The sequence below is a fragment of the Ips typographus genome, linkage group LG2 (assembly GCF_016097725.1).
Source record: "Ips typographus isolate SLU linkage group LG2, UJ_Ityp_2.0, whole genome shotgun sequence".
Classification (NCBI taxonomy): Eukaryota; Metazoa; Arthropoda; class Insecta; order Coleoptera; family Curculionidae; genus Ips; species Ips typographus.
The window spans coordinates 17,129,922-17,152,839 of NC_138423.1; the positions used below are offsets into that span (position 1 = coordinate 17,129,922).

Here is a 22,918-nt window from a genome sequence, read left to right on the forward strand (position 1 = left end):
AAAAGGTTTGTTCAAAAAAATGTAGCGAGATGAAATTGATAAATAAGTGAGATATAATGAATAAATGCACTTAAAGTGAGCTGACACGTCGAAGTAACTTAAATCCCCAGTATTTCGTATAGCGTAAATCCGAAATCTGCATATATCAATCAGAATATAAAAAGAAAGTTATCGTTTCGGGGTATCAGCAATAAGCAAAATTAATTTTGCCGTTAAAAGTAAGGGGACCTGGAAGTAAGCCACATGCAGCGCCATACTCCCGGGGGGTCGCCGTATCGCGGCACCTCTGTAATGCTTCCAGACCAATAAACAATTGGCTATGCAGATATAAATTTGTTCTTAAAATGTTCGAGAGTTATTTGCCGTCCTCATTACTGAGTCTATTTAATGCGCAACTGGTTCAGGCTGAGTTTCAATTTTATAACTCATAATTTTTTCAGTGAACATTGAAATTGTGTTACTTTTGTTTCTTATTTTGTAAAAATACTAATTATGCAGGACGTCGTAGTAAATAATCGTCAAAATTTAAATTGTTACTTGATGTCAACTAGTTAAAGAAAATAGATTTGAACAGTAAACAATTTTAATTAATAACAGAAATTTAATAACAGATTTATAACTTCTTATTGGTCTCATCGCACTAACATTTGTATTCTATTAGTTGCAATTCTGAATTCTCTACGTCACGTGATCATTTCGGTACAGGGTGATTGTATGTATTTTCCTCAAAACTCTGTTCTGACTGCATAATTTAAATTAGCAAAGTTACAGTATTTCTCCTGAATCGCCAGAATCTTGATGTCAAAATTGACAGTTGCCAATCACGTATCCTTGACATATGTTTTGATTATTTTAAATAGAACACTTGGTAAATAATTATTTTTTTTCTAATTATGGCATATAAAGTGACACTTTTCAAAACTGATTAGAGTGACAAAACGTTTTACTTTATGTAACTAGTTACATAAAGTATCACTTTATGTAACTAGTTATGAAAAGTTCATTTCATCACTCCCTGTTTTTATGCATTTCCGTAGAAACATATGGGCGACATCCATCATAACATGTCGTTGTCACTGTTGATACAAGGTGCTATGAAAGTGAATATTTGTGTTAAATCACTTTAAAAGATGGTTTTTACCGCTTTTTGGACAAAATTAGAAAAAATTATGTATGCAACACGTTTCGAAAATGTCTTATTGTGTAACTCATTCAAATTGTAGGACCTCGCTGCGCTCGCCCTACAAACATTCATTCGTTACACAAAATCGATCTTTTCGTAACTGGTTACATAAATAGCTATTTTTGATTAGTCGTATGGATTTCATCATTTATCATAACCTATGTCACTCTGCAACGGTTTTCGAGATATCGACGTTGGAAAATTGACATTTTTAGGCTTTGGTGTGTCTATCGACCACACGTGGGCTTTCAGTCTATGTTTACAAGTTTTAATTATATATACATTCTTATTTCTAATCAATATTTACAAATTATAGATAAAAAAAAAATTCTAGTGGAAGTGCTCCAACAGGGTGGATGCGGGAAAGAGAGAACGGGATTGTCTAATTGATCTTGTTAAGCACAGTGGAGTAATTATAGACCAGTTGTGTGGATTGTTTTTCCATTTGTGGAGTTGTTGGAGTTGTACGAGTCTGTCAGTTATTTTGGTCATGTTTGTACGTTCGTCGAGAAATTGTTTGGATGGGTTGTGAAGTGGGTTTTTTGGGTGTTTTATTTTGGTTATTAGTCTCAGAGCAATCTGTGCCGTAGTTTGAGTATATCTTTTAATTTTGTCAGCAGCGTTTGCTCTAAGTAAGTGTTCGTAGTCTAGAACTGGTTTACAGATGGATTTGTATATTTGTGTGGCTGTTTTCGTGCTGATACCTTTGTTTTTGTATGTCAGTGATCTAAAGTGTTTTGTCCGTTTAATAGTTTCAGTTTGGCGGGTCATCTTTAATCTTATGATTTGGCAGTAAAAGTTGGTTTTTAGTTGTCATAGTATCGTCAGTAAGTGATTGTAGTTTTGACACTGCTTTTGACGTATTTTTGTCGTGTACTATAAGTGCAATGTCGTCTGCGTATTGTAATATGTATGCGGTTTTTTCAAATTGTTTTTTGTCTTGCTTGTTGTGATTGTATGTCGTGGCAGTATAGGTTGTAAAGTAAAGGTGAGAGGGGTGATCCTTCGGGTAGTCCTTGTTCGGGACTGAAAGGAAAGGAAAGTGTGTTGTCTATTCGAACGTGCAGTTGTCTATTATCTAGTAAATTTCTGATTGTGTAAAGTAAGTATTTTGGTTTATCAAGTGTATGTAGTTAATATTTACCATTTTATGTGAAATTTGACATTTTCAATACAGTTGTAGTTTTTTCTTAGTTTTTATATTTTTCGTGTTTAACAAGGTTGGTTTTAAGAGGGGGTGCTGAAAAACTTCCAAAATAATGGGGAGGTCAAAAATTGGCCCCAAAAAATTTGAAACTTGCGAAAAGTCTAGTTTTTTAAATGAATATGCCAGTATTTCATCAGTTTATCGAAATTGTCCCCAAACTGTCAATACTGAAGCGAGCTTCATCCGTATTAAGTTGAATGATATTTTTCGTCAGTATACTGACAATGTCAAAATTTGACATCAATCTTGCTATAGGGTTAGTTTATATTATCTGTTTGTATACAAATCTTTCGTTAGTTCAATAGCAAGATCAAAAAAAATCATATATTTATTAAACCAAGTGTTATATTTTTTGTTTGTAAAAGAATGTAATAAATGTTTGCATATTAACAGTGCCTTGTCAAGATTGTGTATGGAAAACTTGAGATACAGGAAAATTTGAAAGATTTAAGGTGCAAATGCTCATTTATCATGGTGTAGATAATCTGGAAAATTCTGTAGACGCTATTTATTTCAGCAGCTTTTTAATGCAAATCAGAGATTTGAGCTCACGAACTCTTAGAGAAAGCGCAGTGCTTAAGTAAATCATATACAAATGCAAAACTTTGCAAACAAATAGTATTGGGAAAATAGGAAGAATAAATGGCACTCGTTACAGTGTATCTGAAACGAAGTAGTGAAAATCATACAAATCATAATTATGTTGAATAAACGCAAGGACGTGTAGTTTTGTGATTTATTAACTTTCAAAAATTTAGGTAGTTTAGTTTAGGTCTATATAAAAGAAGTTATCAGAAGCTATAGAAATATTTTAAAAGCATACTTGTTGCTGTTTATTATAGATTGTGATGTGTGTGATAATTCCAATTTTTAAATATTTATTACAAGGTACATACATTTACATTATTACACAAATGTGCTGATTTATCATTAGATAACACCCATTTATACAAAGAGGTTGCCCCACACCCTTTTTTTGTTGGTGATTTCTGTCAATTCAATTGACATTCAATTTTCTTTATATCTCTCGGTTTTCTAATGATTGTCAACTGTGTCGTGTTTAAAGTCCATCTTATTTCCAAAATGACTTAAAATACGATATCATTTAGTTTTTAGTTCAATATGTAGGTAAGCTTTTTTTGAAAAGTTGATAGTGGACAGTTTAAATGATGACACTTAGTAAAAAAAAATCATAGTCTAACCTACAAGGCTACTATTTTATAACCCTCTTAAATTATCTTCATCAAGTAACTAATTGTTTCATAATTACAATCATAACTTGTAAAACTACAAGCGCATCTTAGGATAATAGACCTTTTCTTATTCATTAAAGGTAACCACATGCTGCAGCTTAAAAGCAAATTATTGGCCTAAAGTACTTAATTCTACATATAAACGTAATGGCCATGATAATTATTTAATATGTTGTAATAAGGTTTATTATAGTCATTGTTTCCATTAGGTCAATTATGAAACAAAAGCGAAAACAACGCAAATTGTCTTTACCATGTCAAAATAATTATACCTATAAAAAAAAGATAAAATTGACATGACACACCCAATGAAATAGTTTAAATGAGAGCCAATATTTTAACTTATCATCATAAAAATCGTATTGAAAAGAGCACAACCTCTCTATCTTATGGTCATTTCCTATAAAAACCATGTTTTTGATAGATTAGGTATAGGCAAAACATTGTAACTTGTTCTGATATTGTAATGTGTATTTTTATTATTTATTAATTACATTTTTTAAAAGACTAGACCTCAGTTTGGAACTCAGAACTCGAAAGATCAGATGCTACGTTTTCTCTGTTCTACTCTATTGATGTGAAAGATGGACACTAAATCCACAGACCGAAAAGAGAATAGAGGCTTTCAAAATCTACGTGTATGACGGATGCTGCGAATTTCATGGATACAAAGGATCACCAACGATGAAGCACTCCAGCGCATCCACAAACAAAAAGAACTACTGAGCACCATCAAGGAAACAAAAATGAAATACCTGGGTCATGTGATGAGAGGTGATAAATGGAAGGCAAAGTACAGGGGAAAAGATCAGTAGGAAAACGCCAGAATCCTTCGTGCTTCCAGAGCTACAATTGCCATTTGTATAGCCAACCTTCGGCAGGAGAGGGCGTGATAAGAAGAAGAATGGCGCTGAACAAATTTTGTTTAAACTTATAGTTAACAACTAACAGGAGGTCTACAAAAGTCGAGGTTTAAAGTTGAAAACTTGTGGCAACATGGTTGATTTAGTCATCAAATATGTTTGAAAGATTGCTAAAACGTCCAGGAAGTTCAAAAGATTACCATTTTTATACAAATGGAAAAGTTTAAAGGTTAGTTTAACATTGAAAGAATTAGTTTGATTCAGGTAGTTAATACACCAAGAATTTTCTTCCTGATGTATGTATACAAAATATAGTGGGGAGGTGGAAAAGGGTTATATAGGAGTTCTCAACCTGAAAACAATGTTGATCTGCGATTTGAATAGATTTGTCAATTTAAGTGGAATAAGACAGCAAAGAAATATAAACAATTTTGGGTTTTCTGTCAGGAATAGTAATTGACTGTTGATGAGTTGGGTGGTTATAGTAAAACTTATTGATCAAAGGTTTCGGCTAAAAACCTTGATTGCAACACAGTTATGCGACTGAAAAATTATTTTTTAAAACTTAATTCTGACAAGGAAATATTAAAAGTCCTGTTGAAAAAATAATTCAAAAAAGCTGTTTTCTGACTAAGGATACTGCTGTCAGTACTGGTTGGTTTTTGGTATATGTAGATAAACCTGCTAAGGTTATTTTTCTGTAGAGAAGCGAAGAGGATATCGAAGAAGAACAAGGCTTGTATCAATGCATTGATTAAAGGACTCTAGCCTTATAGAGATTGAAGGATATGTAGGTTGGTAAGAAAATCAAAAATACTCTTGTAATTCGTTACATCATAACATTACATAACATTACAGTCATCATAACAAAAAAAATCTGAAAAAAAAAACTATCAAATAAAAAAAATGGTGCAATAACTTTAAGACCAACGTTAGAAGATTTATCTACAGCACCTAGACCATATTGTGACTTTACAAGCATATAGGCATGTTGTTCGCTTTCAAGTTCAACGATTATTGGACTATGCAATATCCCATATATTTAAATTAATTAGTCTCGAGGTCCGTAGTTCGTAGTAGAAACGTGTCGCCTGTTAACAGTGCTAACGTTCTCAGGCGTGGCCGTGAAGGTATACACCGCCTCCGATTTTACCATTGGTGAAATCTATCAGCGGTTTACACTCCTTTTATAATGTAAAAAAGCTCACGTGTCAACAAAGTCCAGCTCGACACTAGCCCCCAAGCAATTTTTTACCAAAACAAGCAATGTTTCGATAAAGCTACTTAACCCAGTTTATGTTTATTTTTGATTTAATACTTTCAAGAGTCCAGTTAAATCTCCATCGAGACTAAAAATATTAATATTTGAAAATATTGGCATGTTGCAGGACTTACTAGCCTGTTTTCCATATGTTTTGAGATATCAGTGAGGAAGTTTTATTTTAGTTTGTAGAATGCATTATTTTTGTAGCACATATTTGACTTAACGTCACTACAAAAAGTTTTCATTTCTTCTGATAATTATTCTTAAATCTGTGTACCTTCAGGTTTCACTTCAATAACACTGCTTAAAGGAAAAAAGGAAAATAATACCTTACCTTAAAAAGACTTCTTGACCATAGTTCACAGTAAAAATAGAATAAAAAAATGTCAAATCTTTGAAACCTCTGCCAAATGTATCGTGAAAAAGCAGTTAAAATATTTTTTACAGCATTAATACTTGCAATACCGTGTATAATAAAATACGCTTAAAAATTCAACATTTTTTATGTTACTATTATAAAACCATAAGCATTATTTTAATATTTTGCTGGTTCATAATGTAAGAGTGTTTCTCGCCTAATCGATAATCGATGTCTCAGAGACTCTTCGAAACTTACATGTGAACGCAAAAATGTAAAATAACCGTAAAAATCTAAAACAATTTAATATAAAAATAACATACTTACGTTTTCGCAGCAATTATACATATTTTTGTAGAATAAAGGTTTTTTTCTGATTTTTGAAGGCGCTGCAAACGAAAAAAGCCGAGAGCCAGTTTTATTTAGACGCACTGTACATATTAGTGAAGAATTTTGAACCCGTTATTTACAAGTTTTTTTTTAGGAAACTTTTTAATTTCAAATGTATACAGGGTAATTCAAAGTTAGGTCTCACCCACCAATATTGTTTTACTAAATAATGGAAAAACCAATTTTTCTCCCAAACTTGCATCTCCCAAGATCCAGAATGATTTTTGTTCACTTACTTTATCAAGAGTTTCTTCAAGGTCTACAAAAATATAATCATTTTTTTTATTGTACCTATATCATTTATTTAGTGAGAATTTCATTTAGACATCTTACACCGAGTCTTACTATTATTATGCATATTTAATTTATGCTATGTATTAAAATGCAATATGCAGAAGAATAGAAAGATGAAATCTGCTAAAGGTTGAAATATTACAATAATTCAAGCAAGCAGTACTCTATTATTATTATTTAACCGTCCGACTATTATCAGCAAACGGATACCTATTATTATTTCGAAAAGATTTACTTCTATCATCATTAAGGTAATCTAATATGTGTGAAAAATCTGTACTTCATGCCTTATTGTATCGGAATACCGAGTGCAAATAGAAACATATCTTATACGTATACATGTATAGAAAGTAGTCAATTAAAACCGCGTTGAATATGGAAAAATGCGAATTGCGCTACTGGAAACAATATTATTAAGTTAATAGAAACAAAAAACTGATAGCGGAAACACACGCTATTAACGAATAAAGAATGATACGTCTAGAACTAGGAACTTTATTAACATTATTATAAAATTATTAAACTAGAACAAAAAAAAACGTTATCAGAAGAGTGAAATAATAAGTACTGTAGAGGATTCATGTGAAATAAATGAGTTACAAAGTCGGCTGTTTCTATCAGAAGTTAGATTTTTTTATGCAATTTTTTATATTGTGGAATTAATCACGAATTTGTATTTCAAGTTTTATCAAAAATATGCAATACGATAAAATTCTTTGATGATCTGTTATGACTAGAGTCCGGATTAAAAAGCACTAAAATCCTAAAAAAAAAGCGCTTAAAAATTATTTTCCTCAAAAAAGCATAAAAGTCTGTAAAAAAAGAACAAAACTCTTTCAGAGATGCAAAATTTTTACTTTGTTTGAGTCAAGGAAGCTTTTGACTGTTTTGAAAACTAAGTTTGAAGACTAGTTGAAGAACATTTGGAATCTTTTAGATCGTTTTGGTAGGCTTTCGACTGCTTGGGAAGCATTTTGGAGTTCCCGTAGTGTTTTAAAACTTTTTAAACTACTTGAGAAGTATTTGGAAGGTTTTTGGACAGTTTAAAGAGCATATTGAAGGTTTTGGAATGCTTTTTCTAAATTGTTTTGAAAGGTTTCCGACTGTTTTAGAAACATTTTGGAGTTTCTGTAGTGTTTTGAAATATTTTTAGACTACTTTAGGAGCATTGGAGGTTCTGGACTGCTTTTAAGGAAATCTTGTAGACGATTCTAGAAACTTTTGAAAGCTTTTAAACTGTTCTAAAAGCATACTGAAAGGTTTTGAGAGCTTCTAGACTGTTTCAAAAACTTTTTTTTTAGACTACTTTAGAAGCATTTTGGAGTTTCTGTAGTATTTTGAAATCTTTTTTGAGGTTTCTGAAGAGGTTAAAAAGCATTGAAGGTTTTGAACTGCTTTTAAAGCATTTGAAAACTTATGGAGGATTCTAGAAACTTGTGAATGCTTTTAAACTACTTTAGAAGTATACGGAAGCTTTTAGACTGCCTTGAAATATTTTGAGAGCTTCTAGACTAGTTGAAGATTATTTGGAAGCTTTTAGACTGTCTTGAAATCTTTTGAGAGCTTCTGTAGATAAGTTGAAAAGCTTTTGGAAGCTTCTAGGCTGTTTTGTAAGCTTTTGCAAGGCATTTTGGAGCTTCTATAGTGTTTTGAAATGTTTTTACAATTTTTTAGACTACTTCGGAGCATTTGGAAATTATTTGGTCAGTTTAAATTTGTAAATTGATACTTACCCATTTTGCAACAGATAATTGGTATGTTTTTGTCTCTCAGAAGCCTTCAATATCTCAATATAGCTATTGCAATTGTAAATTAATCTATACAAAATAAAACCATACCAAAAATGTCAACAAATAAGCACAAAAAACTAAATTAAGTACAAAAAGAAGAAAAAAGCAAAAAAAGCACGAACAAAATCTGTCAAATGACGTGTTTTTGCGTAAATCGTTCACATCAGATGTCAAAGTTTGGTTGCTTTTATTATCTACAAAAAAGCAAAATTTCTAGAAATCCGGACTCTTATTATGACCGAAGAAAATCATGACTGAGTGATTATTTTAATTAAAAATTATTAGAAAGGTTTTTCACAGCAATATTGTCCAATCATTTACCACAGGAGCTTTATCTAAACTATCAACTAAATGTCCAATATTAATTAATTAAACATATATTGAAAAGTTAATAGAAAAATCATCAAAAAGGTTATATAAGTGATTGCTTTATGTGGAATTATTTCATTTGCTAACTATATTTCACCGCTTTATGCTTTGTTGGCAAGATAACTTTTATAGCAGGATTTAGGTAATTATGTTATACTTATTATATAGGTATTTTCTGGTGCTCTTTAAAAACTACTAAATACTCAATTTTTACTAGTTGTCTGATGTAATAAAATGTTCTTCCATTCACAACCATACCTGAATATCTGCCTTTTTTAGGTCTTTTTTCTTATCTCAGAGCTATAGGACAGCTTTTCTAATCAAATAAAAACACTGGAAAACCACTCATCGAATGATAGACCATTAATTTACTCATGATTGTCTCTGTTTACTTTGAGTGAAGAACTCATCAAGGTTTTTCTGGATTTAGTTTGGATTTTTTAATCCCGATAAAGGTTCCAAAACCACCTAACCTAACCTATCATACTCTCGGACTACATTTTTTGACCAAATTGCGAACTGATTTTACAATATTTGGTCTCATCTGCCTTTTCTATAGAGAAAGAACTTGTTTCTCCTACTTCTGAAATTTGCTCATTTCATTTTTGGTCATCTTCAATTAAAATTTCTAAAAGTTTTCATAACGTCGCTTTGTAAGAAATCTTAAATTTTTTTAATTATGAGCAGTTCTTCTTCTAGTGCCTGTTCGTTACCGAATGTTGGCATATCATCTTAGCAATAATAATTTTATTTGTTGCTGCTCTGAATAGTCCTGTGGGGGATGTTTCAAACCAGGTTCTTTAGCCAGAATATTTGTCTTTTTCCAATGCTTCTCTTGCTCTGCACTTTTCCTTTTTTTTGGTCTTTCTTTTAGAAGAGAATTACTATTCATTTATATCAATACATCGGGAATTTCCCGAATATAAACATTTTATTCCGGAAAAAATATAGAATTCTGTTTTGTGTAATGTCAAATGTGCCCCAAGTGTCTTGAGCCTTCTTATATCATGATTAGAAAACACCTCTTGAATATTTTTGGTAAAAAGTTATATTATAGTTTGAAATTAAAAATGAACCACATGCTGCTTTATACAAACTTGTTCGTGATAATATGTATAATCAAAATTGGCATAATACCCATCAACGCATTAATAAAAATTTTTTTTGTAATATTAAATTTTATTTTAATTAAATTAAAAACCATGGCTCCGTTATCAGGCTTATCGCAAATAAAATCTATTTTTTTTGTTTCCACTTGCAACGACATTTTTAAGAGCCACTCATTAACAGCACCAATTTAAAGTTCTTTAAAGGATATCTGGTTACAGCTGCAACTAAATAAATTTTGCATATCAGTTAATAAACTCTTTAAAGTTTAACCGGGTTTCGTGTCAGTTTTAATGTGATTCCATCGTGACGTGCTTAGAATATTGATGTACTAAGTAAGCAAGCCGTCATTCGTTTACATTAGAAATTGATAGTAAGATAATTGTTATAATTGGAAGCAATTTGTATTTGAAAGTAACTATCTAGCGCAAACATTTACTTTATTACTCCGGTACGTAATATAGCTGCTGTTTACCTTAATAAATTAGTTCATATTAAAGTTTTTTTTTGGGGAATTTAGTCTAGATACTAAATTTATAAATTGATCGTTTAGGCAAAGAAAAACACTGATTTTCTATATTAATCTTTTTAAAACATTAAATAAAAAAAATGTCAGTCAGAAACTACTTATTTTCAATATTTTTATGAATCAAACCTTTTACTAAAAGGTCTCCTTAAACACATCTCAAATATTAGTTATTGTAATTGCAGCTCTAACTTTATAGAATGAATTATTATTAATATTAAATTAAGACAAGTTTCTCGGTTATAAGTTAAGTACGATAAGTTACACTTTATGGTCGATAGAAATATGAAGCAGTGCAAATGAGAGAAATACTGACTAAGATTTTGATCTGCTTTTCGTTGAGTTTGCAGAAGCTTTCGACAAGGTTTTAGGTGAAAATTTCTTAATAAAGCAAGAGTGTAATTAAACTGCAATCAATTACTGCAATTAACCCCAAAGCATTTCCAAGTCTATTTAAATGAAGAACTAAAGAAGTGAATAATAAAGTCATGTATAGCGAGTATACAATTTATATTCTTCATACGCAGGGCACCAGGTGGCATTCGCAAGAGAATACAGGAAATTTAGAGCAGGTCTTTTTACAAAATACGAAAAAATTACTTACATGGAGACAGATATGAGAAATCAATGAGCCCGACAAATATCTTTTTCTGCCACTTGGTCACATGACCATTTCATTAGAAAGACTAATTAATATCTTGTGACAATTACGTCACATCCGCTTCGGAAAACTAACATTACGTTTGTCACGATCTTTGTCTAGCTCATTGATTTCTATTAGTATTCTCTTCTTCACCGGTTTTCTATGATGTATATGTATACTAAATTATGAAATATATTATTATACCTGACGCATCTTAAGTGACAGGATACAACTTATACAAGGTGATTCACGATGATGGTATATATGGATTTTTTCTTGGGTTGAGTCTAGACATTTTTTTTAATCAATAGCGGCCATTATTACGTACACCCTGTATAATGATTCAGCTGCGTGGGCACTACAAAGTATACTTATTTTGCTAAGGAAAATCTTTAGTTTATAGGAAATCTTAGAAAGAATAACAAAACTTACAAAACAGAAACAAGAAGCTTTGTGGTATGTATTATAAATGAGTTTTAGGAATTTTTCTTTTTTATCTATTTGTGGTTAGGTATTAAGTTATTGATAGCTTTGATTGGACTATTTTTCAGGTGAAAATTCGAATTAAGTGTGACCACTTCTTTTTCTTACTTTTTTAACATTATGATCAAATTAGTCAAATAAAATTTATTTAATAAACATTTGGTTTTATAATAATTGATGTAATAATTTTTTTACAGAAACTGGATTAATACTTTACATTTGGCAGAACTACCTAATATTTTATGGTAAAACTGGTGTATTGACCTATATTGTTCCAATAACATTTAAATAGCAGTATACAAATATACACTAGTTTTACTATAGTTATGCATTAAACTAGTCATCAGTGAAAAACGCGACTACTGACTGAAATGACAATTGTCACTTGACAAATGACCGGAATGCGGTAACTAATCAGGAAGGTTTTTAGTTTTTCCGGAAAGTTTTTGATTTGGAAAAGTTTCCAAGCCCGAAAATGTTGTTGCTTAACTCCAACAAAAACTATGTCGCTTTTGTTGGGACTAATGTTGGGTTTTTGTGGGTTAACACAACTTTAAATTAACTCATTTCACAGTCATAATGTTGCCTTATGTTATACATAAATTTAATTGTCATAGAGTGACATCCATAGCATTACATGAAATTTTATTCTGTATTGAAGTTGGAAAACCTTTTCAATACTCCTGTACACCATCAGTTTACTGATTATGGTTTCTTACAGTAACCTTGTTAACTTATGGTAATCTTTGTATATGCATATAATTGAGATTCTGCATGACTTTGTGATCAATATATCTTTTCCTACTCGGGTGCGGTAAAGTACACTTTTCCACACTAGTGCGGTAAAGGTACTTTTCCGCATTGCAATATTAATTTACAATAAATGAATAATAAACCTGCAATTTTGAAGTTTATATGTGTAGAGCGAAAATACCCATTTTCACCAACCTGTTTATGAGATGTTTAAGCGAAGAAAAAATGAGTGCGCAAAAGTAACTTTCCGGCACAAGTGTGAAAAAGATACTTCTCCGCATTTATTTTATTTAAAAAAAAAACATTTAAATCCAAAAACCATAACTGTATATTTCTCAAGTAAGAATACACTTTTAATCATCTTTGCAAACAGAGGCTTTCATTTTAGTAATTTTACTATACATTTTTGTTCAATTTAATGATAAATAATACTCGTAGGAAAAATGTTGTACCTAACACATTCGGAAAGCGTCTTTGCCGCCCTTTAACTGCTTGCAACTGCAGTCTTGACGGGAAAGTACCACTTTCCGCACTTGTCAGGTAAATAACTATTCTGGAGCTATTGACTGTAAACTAGGTACTATATTTTTGTTGAAATATTTCACATTCTTCTCTTATTTCCAGATTTCTTGTATAGTATACATGAACTATTTATTATTCTCTATTTCTGACTGTTTTGCATTATTTTTTGTTACTATCTTTTAGCACTAACTCCACTTAATTAGGTGTTTAGTAACCTATTTAAATATACTCTTTGAAATTTGGTATGATCTGAGGTCTACATAAAAGAACACAGGTTGAAGTCATACCTATACATTTAAATACATAAAAAACTTAACTATATAGTTTGTTTTGTGCCTAAATTTTTAAAATTAATTACTTATTTTCATATCTGATAAGCATTATATCCTATACTTGAAAATAGCAGGAATATAAAAAAAATTATTAAAATATTTTTTTGATTTAGCTCTTAGAAACCAGTACTTATAAATTTTAACAAGTATTTTTCATTACTTCCGGTGAATGCGATAAACCTAGTTGATAACCAAATCGTATGTTTATCACTGTAGAAATATTTTTAAATGTTAATCTAAAATCGTGCATTAGTAATAACTTCACATAGCGTTAAGCACCAAGTCACCAAAGGAATGTTAACAACACTTAGTATAATTTGCTACCAAAGCCATTTTTATTTGTCACCCTCTATATAACGGATCAAAGACCAAGCAAGTCCTACCTCAACCCCGCACTACCACCCCTCCGACCGTCACCGACCTTCCACCCTCTCGTTCTAACCCAACAAAAACTATTACATTTCAATGTCAACAGAAAGAGACGTAGCACATGGAATTCCCGCCCGTCGAAGTCTGCCATCTTGTGACGTTGCACAGGTGAGAGCCAATCGGAATGCAGCGTTAGAGCCGTGATGGGTAGTGGGGGACGGATGGGTTGTGCCACAAACTTTTGCGGTTTTTGGAAGATAGAGCCACTAGTCGATGATGGTATGTCGACTCTTTGATAGTGGCTTGTGGTGTTCTTCAGCACTTTTCAGGTAGTACTTATCGCGGTTATTTTACGCGGTTTTACGGTGTTTTTTTGCGCGTTTTATTGCTTTCCTGTAATCCGATAATTCGGCGACATTTTGGTAGGACTTTTTTTGTGACTCAGTGTTTTGTGTTTGCGACTTTGGTTTAAATGATTGGGAGATTCAAAGTCGTCGTAGTAGTGAAGTGATTTCATGACGCGACTGTGGTAACACCACTGGGGTGCTGGGAGGGATATTTGGTGGCAAAAAGGTGAATTAATGATTTTTGATAAAAAAATTTTTTATTCTAATATCACAATTATTAACACATTTTTTGTGAACATTTAAAGAAACCTACAGGCTACCGCTGTGTTTTTATCTAAAATGCTAATTTTCTTTATTTGCATTTCTTTTAATTACTCTATTCAATGGCTATAAGAATATAATATAATGCGTTAATTCAACATTATTTACTGCATACCTTTTTTTATTAATAAATTTATTACTTTTTTGAAAGTTAATTTTTTGTGAATTTTTATATTGTATGCTCCGTTCTTTGTAAGGATGCATTAGATTAAGTTTATAATTATTTTTTATAGTTTATTTAGTATTTCACGTTACTCAACAAACTAAAAAATTTAATATCATTATCAGTTGAATGGTTATTATTTAAGGAATTGATTGAAGTCAAAATAGGAATTATCAATTAATTACAAATAAAATATAATTAGGTATAATTTTTTACATGGCATTTTACGCAAGACCACTTGATCATCAAGATTGCGTTTCCACTAAAAAATACAAATTCTTTATTTTTTTCAAATATTTAATGTATTTTATCAAATTTTAAAAGTGTCACTAGATACCGATAAGAAATATTCTATAATACACTATTTTTTCATTACATATTAATTTTTTGTTCAAACTAAAATATTTGCTCTAACTCTGAGTAAATTGAGGAGATTTAAGAAATATATCTAATATCAATTTTAATTGATTAATAATTATATAATACTTGGAACACAAATTTTGATTTCGCAAATTTGTTTGGATTAATTAGGAGGGGAACATATCAAAAATCTCCGTTCGTAGCCTTTGAGCCAGAGAGGAGAGGGAGTTTTCAAAGTCTCACTTTCCGGTTTATTGTTTAGGTACATTTTGAAAACTGTGTGTTCTACCAACGCTATACAAAATAAGAGCTGATTAAATTTGCTACAAGTCTCACTAAGTCAAGTATTTCAATATATTTTATACTTTTCGAGATATCCGCTCTTAAATGTCCGTATCGACACTTTGTAGAGCGGATATTTTGAAAACTATGCAAAATACTGAAGTGGCCATGTCGGTAGTAATTTCCAGATTTCGAAAATACTGCCTAAAATGAAGTTTTATCAGTGCAATTCTAACTTTTTTATTTTCAAAAGGATTTTCCCAATTTAAGTTAAGTAAGAGTTGTTTAAGGAAAAAAGTCTATACGTTACTGGATTTTATGATCAATTTACTGGCTACACAGCAAATTTCAGGGTCGTAACCCCCAGATTTCGCAAATACTGACTGAAATTTGGTTTACTTGCATTTTATCTGACATTCTTTAATTTTTTATGATAATGATCACAGTTTCAGTAAAGTAAGGTTTGTTTTTAAAAAAATTCAGTGCGTTTTTTGATTTTATTTTCAATTTACTGGCTACAGAGCAAATTTGAGGGTCGTAAGCCCCAGATGTCGCAAATACTGACTGAAATTGGGTTTACTTGCATTTTATCTGACATTCTTTCATTTATTATAGTAATGATCACAGTTTCGGTAAAGTAAGGTTTGTTTATAAAAAAACACACTACCTTTTTCATTTTATGTTCAATTTACTGGTTACAAAGCAAATTTCAAAAATACTGACTAAAATGGCCTTTCATTACATTTCTGACTTTCCTTCATTTTCAAAAGGAGTTATCACAATTTGAGTTAAATAAGAGTTATTTATGGAGAAAATTCTATACGTCCCTCGATTTTATGTTCAATTTATTGGCTACACAGCAAATTTCAGAGCTGTAACCCCTTAAGGTCAATTTACTGGTTACAAAACAAATTTCAGATTTCTAAAATACTGAGTTTTCACTCAGTGGTGTTCCAATGCTTTTTTGAATTTTTATAATTTTCAAAAGCATCATAGGACGCATGATAGTTTTCGAGATATAGACTAAAAACCAAAAAATAAAACTTGCGTCGTTAAAGAGTTGATCCGCTCAGAAGAGCAAACATGTGAAACAATTTTTTTCCAAAACTGCAGACGTTAAGTACGAATATCTCGAAAATTCTAAAAAATATCTAAAAATTTAAATGAGCAAAACTTGTAGCAAATTTAATCAAATTTAATTTAGTATAGACACAAAACAACTTAAGAAGCTTAAGAGCTACCTACGGGCGGGTACTTCTGATAATATGTTCACCATCTATCATTTATTCAAATAAATACGTGTGTGTGCAAAGTAGATTTTTTTGATATACAGGGTGTCCGGAAAATACGTGTACAACGTTTGACGACAGACTCCTGACGTCAAAATATGTCGATCTAAGCCGACTTAGTTATATCCAAAATTGTCTCGTTTAGCCGGTAGAGGGCGTCAAAAATTTGTAAAAATATTGGGTACAATTTCATTTCTTAAAGAGTATTGATAAGTGTATTCAGCAAGATGGCGGTCATTTTACACATTTGCTTAAGTAATGTTTTTGGTTTACTTAGTTTCTTACAATAAATAATTTCAACTTTATTATACCTACTTTGATGTATGCAGGTAATTGTAATTTTTTTTTTCTGGCGAAACAGCTCATCCACCGGGAAATATTAAAGAGGTAAAATAGCTTCAAAATACTTCCGGTCACTCGACAAAAATATCTGGGTTGTCATAACGCCGTTCATATAAAAAATGAGGAGAAATGTTGACGTATTATATCACTTTTATAACACTTCCACTTATTTACAGCCGGTGACTATACTACTAGAAAACGTCATTTTATAGTATTAGTCTACATACTAAAATTCATTAAAATCCATTAGCAGGTTTTCACGTAATTTAGTAAAAAACCAATATTTTTACAAATTTTTGACGCCCTCTACCGGCTAAACGAGACAATTTTGGATATAACTAAGTCGGCTTAGATCGACATATTTTGACGTCAGGAGTCTGTCGTCAAACGTTGTACACGTATTTTCCGGACACCCTGTAGAACTTGATTATCTAACTATTCAACCAACCTCACTTTTAAATAAATGAAGGACTATATACAGTGCTTCTCAGTTATTTATCAATACATAATCAAAAGAGGAAAAATTCCACTAGAAGCAAAATTATTTGGGAATTATAAAATTAGCTGAATAAACATGATTCATATACTTACTTAATATAGTATCTATACAAGAAATAGCGCTAATAAGTAAATGTCTTCGTAAATGTTCGTCGTAAAAAAGTTATATGTGTTTTTCTCGATATTTTTTTGTTGAAAAAGCCGATCAAATTACAAATTGACCTATAAACAATAATTATTGCCAGATGTGTAAAATTGTCATCAATGTCATCTATTAAACGCTAAAAAACACATTTTCGACATGCCTTTTATAAATTTGTAATTTCTATTTACTAACATCCCCTATTCATATAGTATATGAGTGTTCGGTTTTTAATAAACAGATTATTGTTATACTGACGTATGGAAATTGAGATATTAAATTATTATTAGTTAAATAATTGAACGTCAAAATCAAATAATCATTTATCATGTGTGATTTACTTAAAGATTTATTCTATCACAGTTTTTTGTGTTCTCAATTATTTCATTGAATCTATACAAAAGATCACTTATTAGCATGCTTTGTTGAAGGTTGATATATTATTTCCATTGTTATTAATTAATAATTATTGCTTCGGCCTATTCGGATAATACAATAGACAGTTTTTAATAAATTCAGTATATTATTGATAAAAACAAATCTAAAATACTTCCTTATAGTTGAATTCCAATAATTATTGATTTCGTATACGTGGATGTTATACAGTGTTATTCAATGATTATAAAACATTATTGTTTTATATTTTTGGTTATTTAGTTTAGGGTAAGTTGGGATAAGATCGAATAATGGGACCAGAAGGCACACTTATGTGAAAATACTTATCAAAAGGATGTAGAGCACCCATCTTTGATGTGCCAAAATGCGCATTCTTCCAGATCCTCTACTCCATAAATTTTTTAAAACAATTAAGTCATGTTTCTAAATTTTTATATATTTTGGTTATTCAAACTTACACCTATGTAGAATTATCACTCTAGTTATTAGTATTCAGAATGATTTTCTTGTTGAAAATATGTACTTCTTGTGAACCTCTAATAAAATTTCGTATCTAAATCGTGAATTTTACTGCAGAACTTTTGTAATTTACTAGTGTTTTTAAGTTTTGACTAATTTAAAACCTTTACTTTTGCTATATTTAGAAATTAAAAAGTTCCATCAGGGTTTCTGCCGTAATCGCACGTTGACATCACTCAGTTAATAGCGGTTTTTCGAATTCGTTTAAGACCCGAATGAGTGGTTAATTACAATTTATTTCTGTTATATACTTACATACATCAAAAGTAACAAATGTATGTTAATTCGTGTCTTTTGATAAGGTGAATTATCTAAAATTATGTATGTATAGTAAATTTTTTTATTAGTTGGAAAATGTTAAATTCTGTTGAAAATTAAAAATTCGTCAAGCAAAAGACTGATACAAAACGCATGTTAGTATAAACTAATCTGCTAATTATAATCTGATCTACATGAATACAAGAATATCTGCTAAATCTGTACGCCAGCGTACTAAGCATTATAGTCACACATTAGTCTTAGTTTATACAGGTATACATGCAATGATACTGAAATTTGTATTTTAATGTACCTGCAGTATAATAAATCTGAAAATAATTGTATTTTCAGTGGCAGTGTAATCTGAATTAAATGATACCTATATGTCAATAATTGACTAAAATTACACTTAAGATTAATCCAGATAGGGGTCAAGCGAATAAGAATTGTAGCAAATGTAATAATAACTTTATAGCTGAAAATGACTTTAAATTGAAAAACCCATTTTAAAAGTGTTGAACAACAATAAATTGTTAATTAACCTAACCTAACAGAGCTAATGTTGCTTTCAGTGTCCTTTTGAACTGTCAAAACGGATTTCCTGGGAGTTCAGGGGTCCCACCCATGTCCACCCAACCACCAGCTCATCAGCGTGCCGCCCTTTACAGGTGAGGGTATCCTAACTGCCGCCCCCGTGGTGGCAGTTACCCCACCGCAAAATTCCACCACCAGCATGAATCAGTTAGGTACTGTTTACGCTACAAAACGTCGAAGAAGGAATGGGAAAAGGTGAGTTTAAGCAAGATAAATATCTAATATTAGTATGTATTTAGATATTTAAGAAATGCCACAAAGCTAACAACTTAAAATAAGAAAAAAATAGAAAGTACGACAAAAACCTACATCATGATAATATGCGACTAAAATATAAGTTCCAATTATTGTCATCCCCCTACATAAACTAGCCAATAAAATTTACTGCAGAGGGTATCGTGATTTGCTCCTATAGGCTGTTTAGTTTACATAGGGTGATTTAACATTTCTTACCAAACTTTGTTGCCCCTCCTCTCTAACAAGTATTTTTACGTTTTTGTGAAAAGCACAGTTTTTCTGATTTTTATATCATGTGAATTCTATGAAGATTGTAATCAAAATTTAATTAAATACATAATTCAAGAGCTCGGTTACATTTATAGTCTGCAAATAAATGTAGTTTTGGTATTTGGATTTGGTAGCTGATTATATCGCCACACCTAATTTACTAGAAGTAAAAGTAACTTACTAAAGGTTGAGTTTGCTGAATATCAAAAAGTGATGCGATAATTGAATTAGAATTGGAGATCAAACCAAAAATTAAATTTTAAAATGAAAGTGAAAAATTTGCTGACTTTGGGGAATTGTATAATAATAAAAAATCTTTTGAATTGAAAAATATGTGACTTTAATTAATTCTCATTTTGCTGCTCAGAATCTAGTTAAGTCACAGAAAGCAAGTTAAAATAATAGAAACTTGTAGATTTTATGTACAATTTGGATTAAGTTAAGTTTGTAAAAATTTAGTTAAATTGGGAATTTACTTGAACAAAATAATAAGAAACAAAGACCAAAGTTATAATAATATGTGTCATAAATGTCCGTCCTTTAACAACATTTTGAAAAAACCCGTTGTCTTTGATTACATTGCAATCATATTTCAAATCTAACGTTTTGTTTTTGGTAACCATCATCAATTTTACAAAACTTGATATTATTTCTAGCTTCTACTAAAGTGACCTTTAACCTTCAAGGAATATTTCTTTTCTACACTCAAATTAACGCAGAGTATACTTAATTCACCCAATTTCCTGTACCCAAAGCCCTTTACACTCAAAAGTTGCACACTGCATTCGTAAAGGCGTGAGTAAGCACCATTAAGCTGTAAAGTTCACTTATGCTTTATGGTAACTCCATGAACAATTTGATGTTATATCGCGATATTACAAGGTGCGATACACTAATTCTGTTATGGCACTGATTTTTACACCATATAAATGTGTAATCTACTATAATTTCTTAAAGTTTGGATCATTTTACTGCTTGCTGAAAAATGTTTAATTAAAAATTCCACTCCATACCCCATTTGTGTTCGAAACTTTGTCCAGCAAATTAGGTAATTAGTTAAGATTATCTCGTGGTAAATCGCCAGGTGTTAAGCTAGTTGATAACACATAAACTACCCAAAAAAAGTGGTTCATTTACCGTCTCGCATGACATTACGTATTTCCATAAAAACGCTGTCATAAAAATATTTTATTTTCTGAAATGGCTGTTATACATCAAGCCACCCTCCTAAAAAAAAGGTAATGTCCTCGGCTCTAGGAGCGGCGAGATCTGATAAGAGGCTTTTTAGGTTTTCAGGGGGAATATTTATATTAATTAATCATTAAGTTGGGACGTGAACATACACACAGTTTTCTTTATAAATTGTGTGTTGCTTTTTACATTGCTGAAAGTAAATATTTCAATAAAAAAGACATGCGTCTGGAAAGCGGGAGAAAATAGCGACAAGTAGTTTTAATAATAGAATAACAAAAATTGAGACAAATTTAAATTGTATATTGTTCTTCCATTACATGATTTGTAAATTAGAAAACGTCATCATTAAGGATTTTTAAAACTATTTGTACAATCTTCAAACTGCGATCTTTTAAATTGTACAAGAAGTAGCAGAAGAATTTGGGAGACATTTTGTATCTTCTGTAGAGATTCCTGAATCTTCTTTTAAAGTCATCGTGAGTACTAAACACCCATTTTTTAAATACTTTTTGTGGTAGCAATCGACTTTATCAAAATATTTTTTCACTTATTTTTTTTACAATTTTTTCTCTTCAATATCATAAAGTAAGATCTCCTTTTTATCTTAGTTATTTTGTGTATTTAGAGCATATCGTTAACTGTGTTTTGAAAGGTGATGCTGGCTTTTCTTGACGTGCACCATGTGTTAAAGTCCATGAATTTTTCTGGTACCAACCTCTTCATTCTTCTGCAATTAAGTAGCTGGAGGGTTTTAGGACAGTTTAAAGAGCATATTGAAGATTCTGGACTGCTTTAGATGCATTTGAAAATCTTAGACAGTTCTAGAAATTGTTGGAAGTTTTTTAACTGATGCTCTAGAATCATACGGAGGCTTTTACACAGACTAGTTGAAGACCAGAAGCTTCTAGGCACTCATTTGAAAGCTGTTGGAATTTGTATAGCGTTCTGGAAGCTTTCGATTTTTTTTACTATTTTAGGATCATTTGGACAGGTACTGGACTGCTTTAAAGGCAAGAGGAAGTCTTATAGTCGGTTCTAGAAATTATTGGAAGCTTTTAAACTGCTTTAGAATACGGAAGCCCTTAGACAGTTTTCAAACATTTTGACTAGTTGAAGAGCATTTGGAATCTATTTAGACTATTCCAAAATATTTTGAAACTTTCTATGCTGTTTCAGGAGCAATGTGTTTGTGTTTTAGAAGCTTCTGAAATATTTTTACACTATTTCAGAAGAATTTGGAATGTTTTTGGACAGTGTAAAGAGCATATTAAAAGTTCTGGACTGCTTTAGATACATTTTTAAACTTGGACGGCTGTATAATTAATCGTTGGAAGCTTTTAAACTGATGTAGAAGCATACGGAAGCTTTCAGACTATTTTGAAAAGTTTTTGACTACTTTAGAAACATTTTGAACTTGTTCTCGAACTTCTTTGACCGTTTTTGAACGAAACCAGACAGTTTTTGTTAATGATATTTACGTCAAATCGTCATCTTTCAATCTAAAAAATGCCACAGTACTTTTGATCATGTGCTTACTGGACACCCTGTAAAACTAAAAAATTGCAAACCCATAAAATCAGTTTTGCAATGTTTGATAGATCTTTATATGTGCAATAAAAATATTACTTGGACACAATGTAGCCCTGTTACATTTTTGCCTCATTAAATATTAATTTGTAAAGAGTGCCTAGGTAAAGGACTATTTCAAAACAGCTGCTTGCACCAAAATGTCTCAAACACTAATGAGTCAAACGACATCACTGCAAACAGTTGTTTCGAAACTCGCTTGCCGGCCGAAAATTTATATTTTTATACAGGTTTTAAATGTCAATAATCCACTATCCAATAGTCCATCAAAAAATAAGATGCTGATATAAAATGCTTCCTAAGAAAATTACAGTCCTCCAAAATTTAGTTTGGAGGATGGTGTTTATTTTTCCACTCTATTTTCTACACTGACTGGATATTTTCCAAAAATTACAGTTTTTAATTTTCTTGTT

General features: G+C 31.0%; 1 protein-coding gene and 1 long non-coding RNA gene across 5 annotated transcripts in view; one reads left to right on the top strand and one right to left on the bottom strand.

Annotated features, from left to right (window-relative positions):
• Window positions 1-8,489: 8,489 nt before the first annotated feature.
• LOC145724804 (uncharacterized) lies at window positions 8,490-8,823 on the bottom strand. Its single transcript, XR_014177086.1, has 2 exons — window positions 8,725-8,823; window positions 8,490-8,679 (listed from the first exon to the last, which is right to left on the bottom strand). It is a non-coding gene; the product is annotated as an uncharacterized LOC145724804 (long non-coding RNA).
• Window positions 8,824-13,970: 5,147 nt separating this feature from the next.
• Window positions 13,971-22,918, top strand: part of ss (aryl hydrocarbon receptor spineless) — a 92,618-nt gene continuing 83,670 nt past the window's right edge. For all 4 annotated transcript variants that reach the window (XM_081972223.1, XM_081972224.1, XM_081972226.1 and 1 more), the window contains exons 1-2: window positions 13,971-14,279; window positions 19,196-19,412. In XM_081972223.1, the coding sequence (XP_081828349.1) occupies window positions 19,357-19,412 (56 nt within the window). In that variant the 5' untranslated portion in view covers window positions 13,971-14,279; window positions 19,196-19,356. The remainder of the gene's footprint in view (window positions 14,280-19,195; window positions 19,413-22,918) is intronic.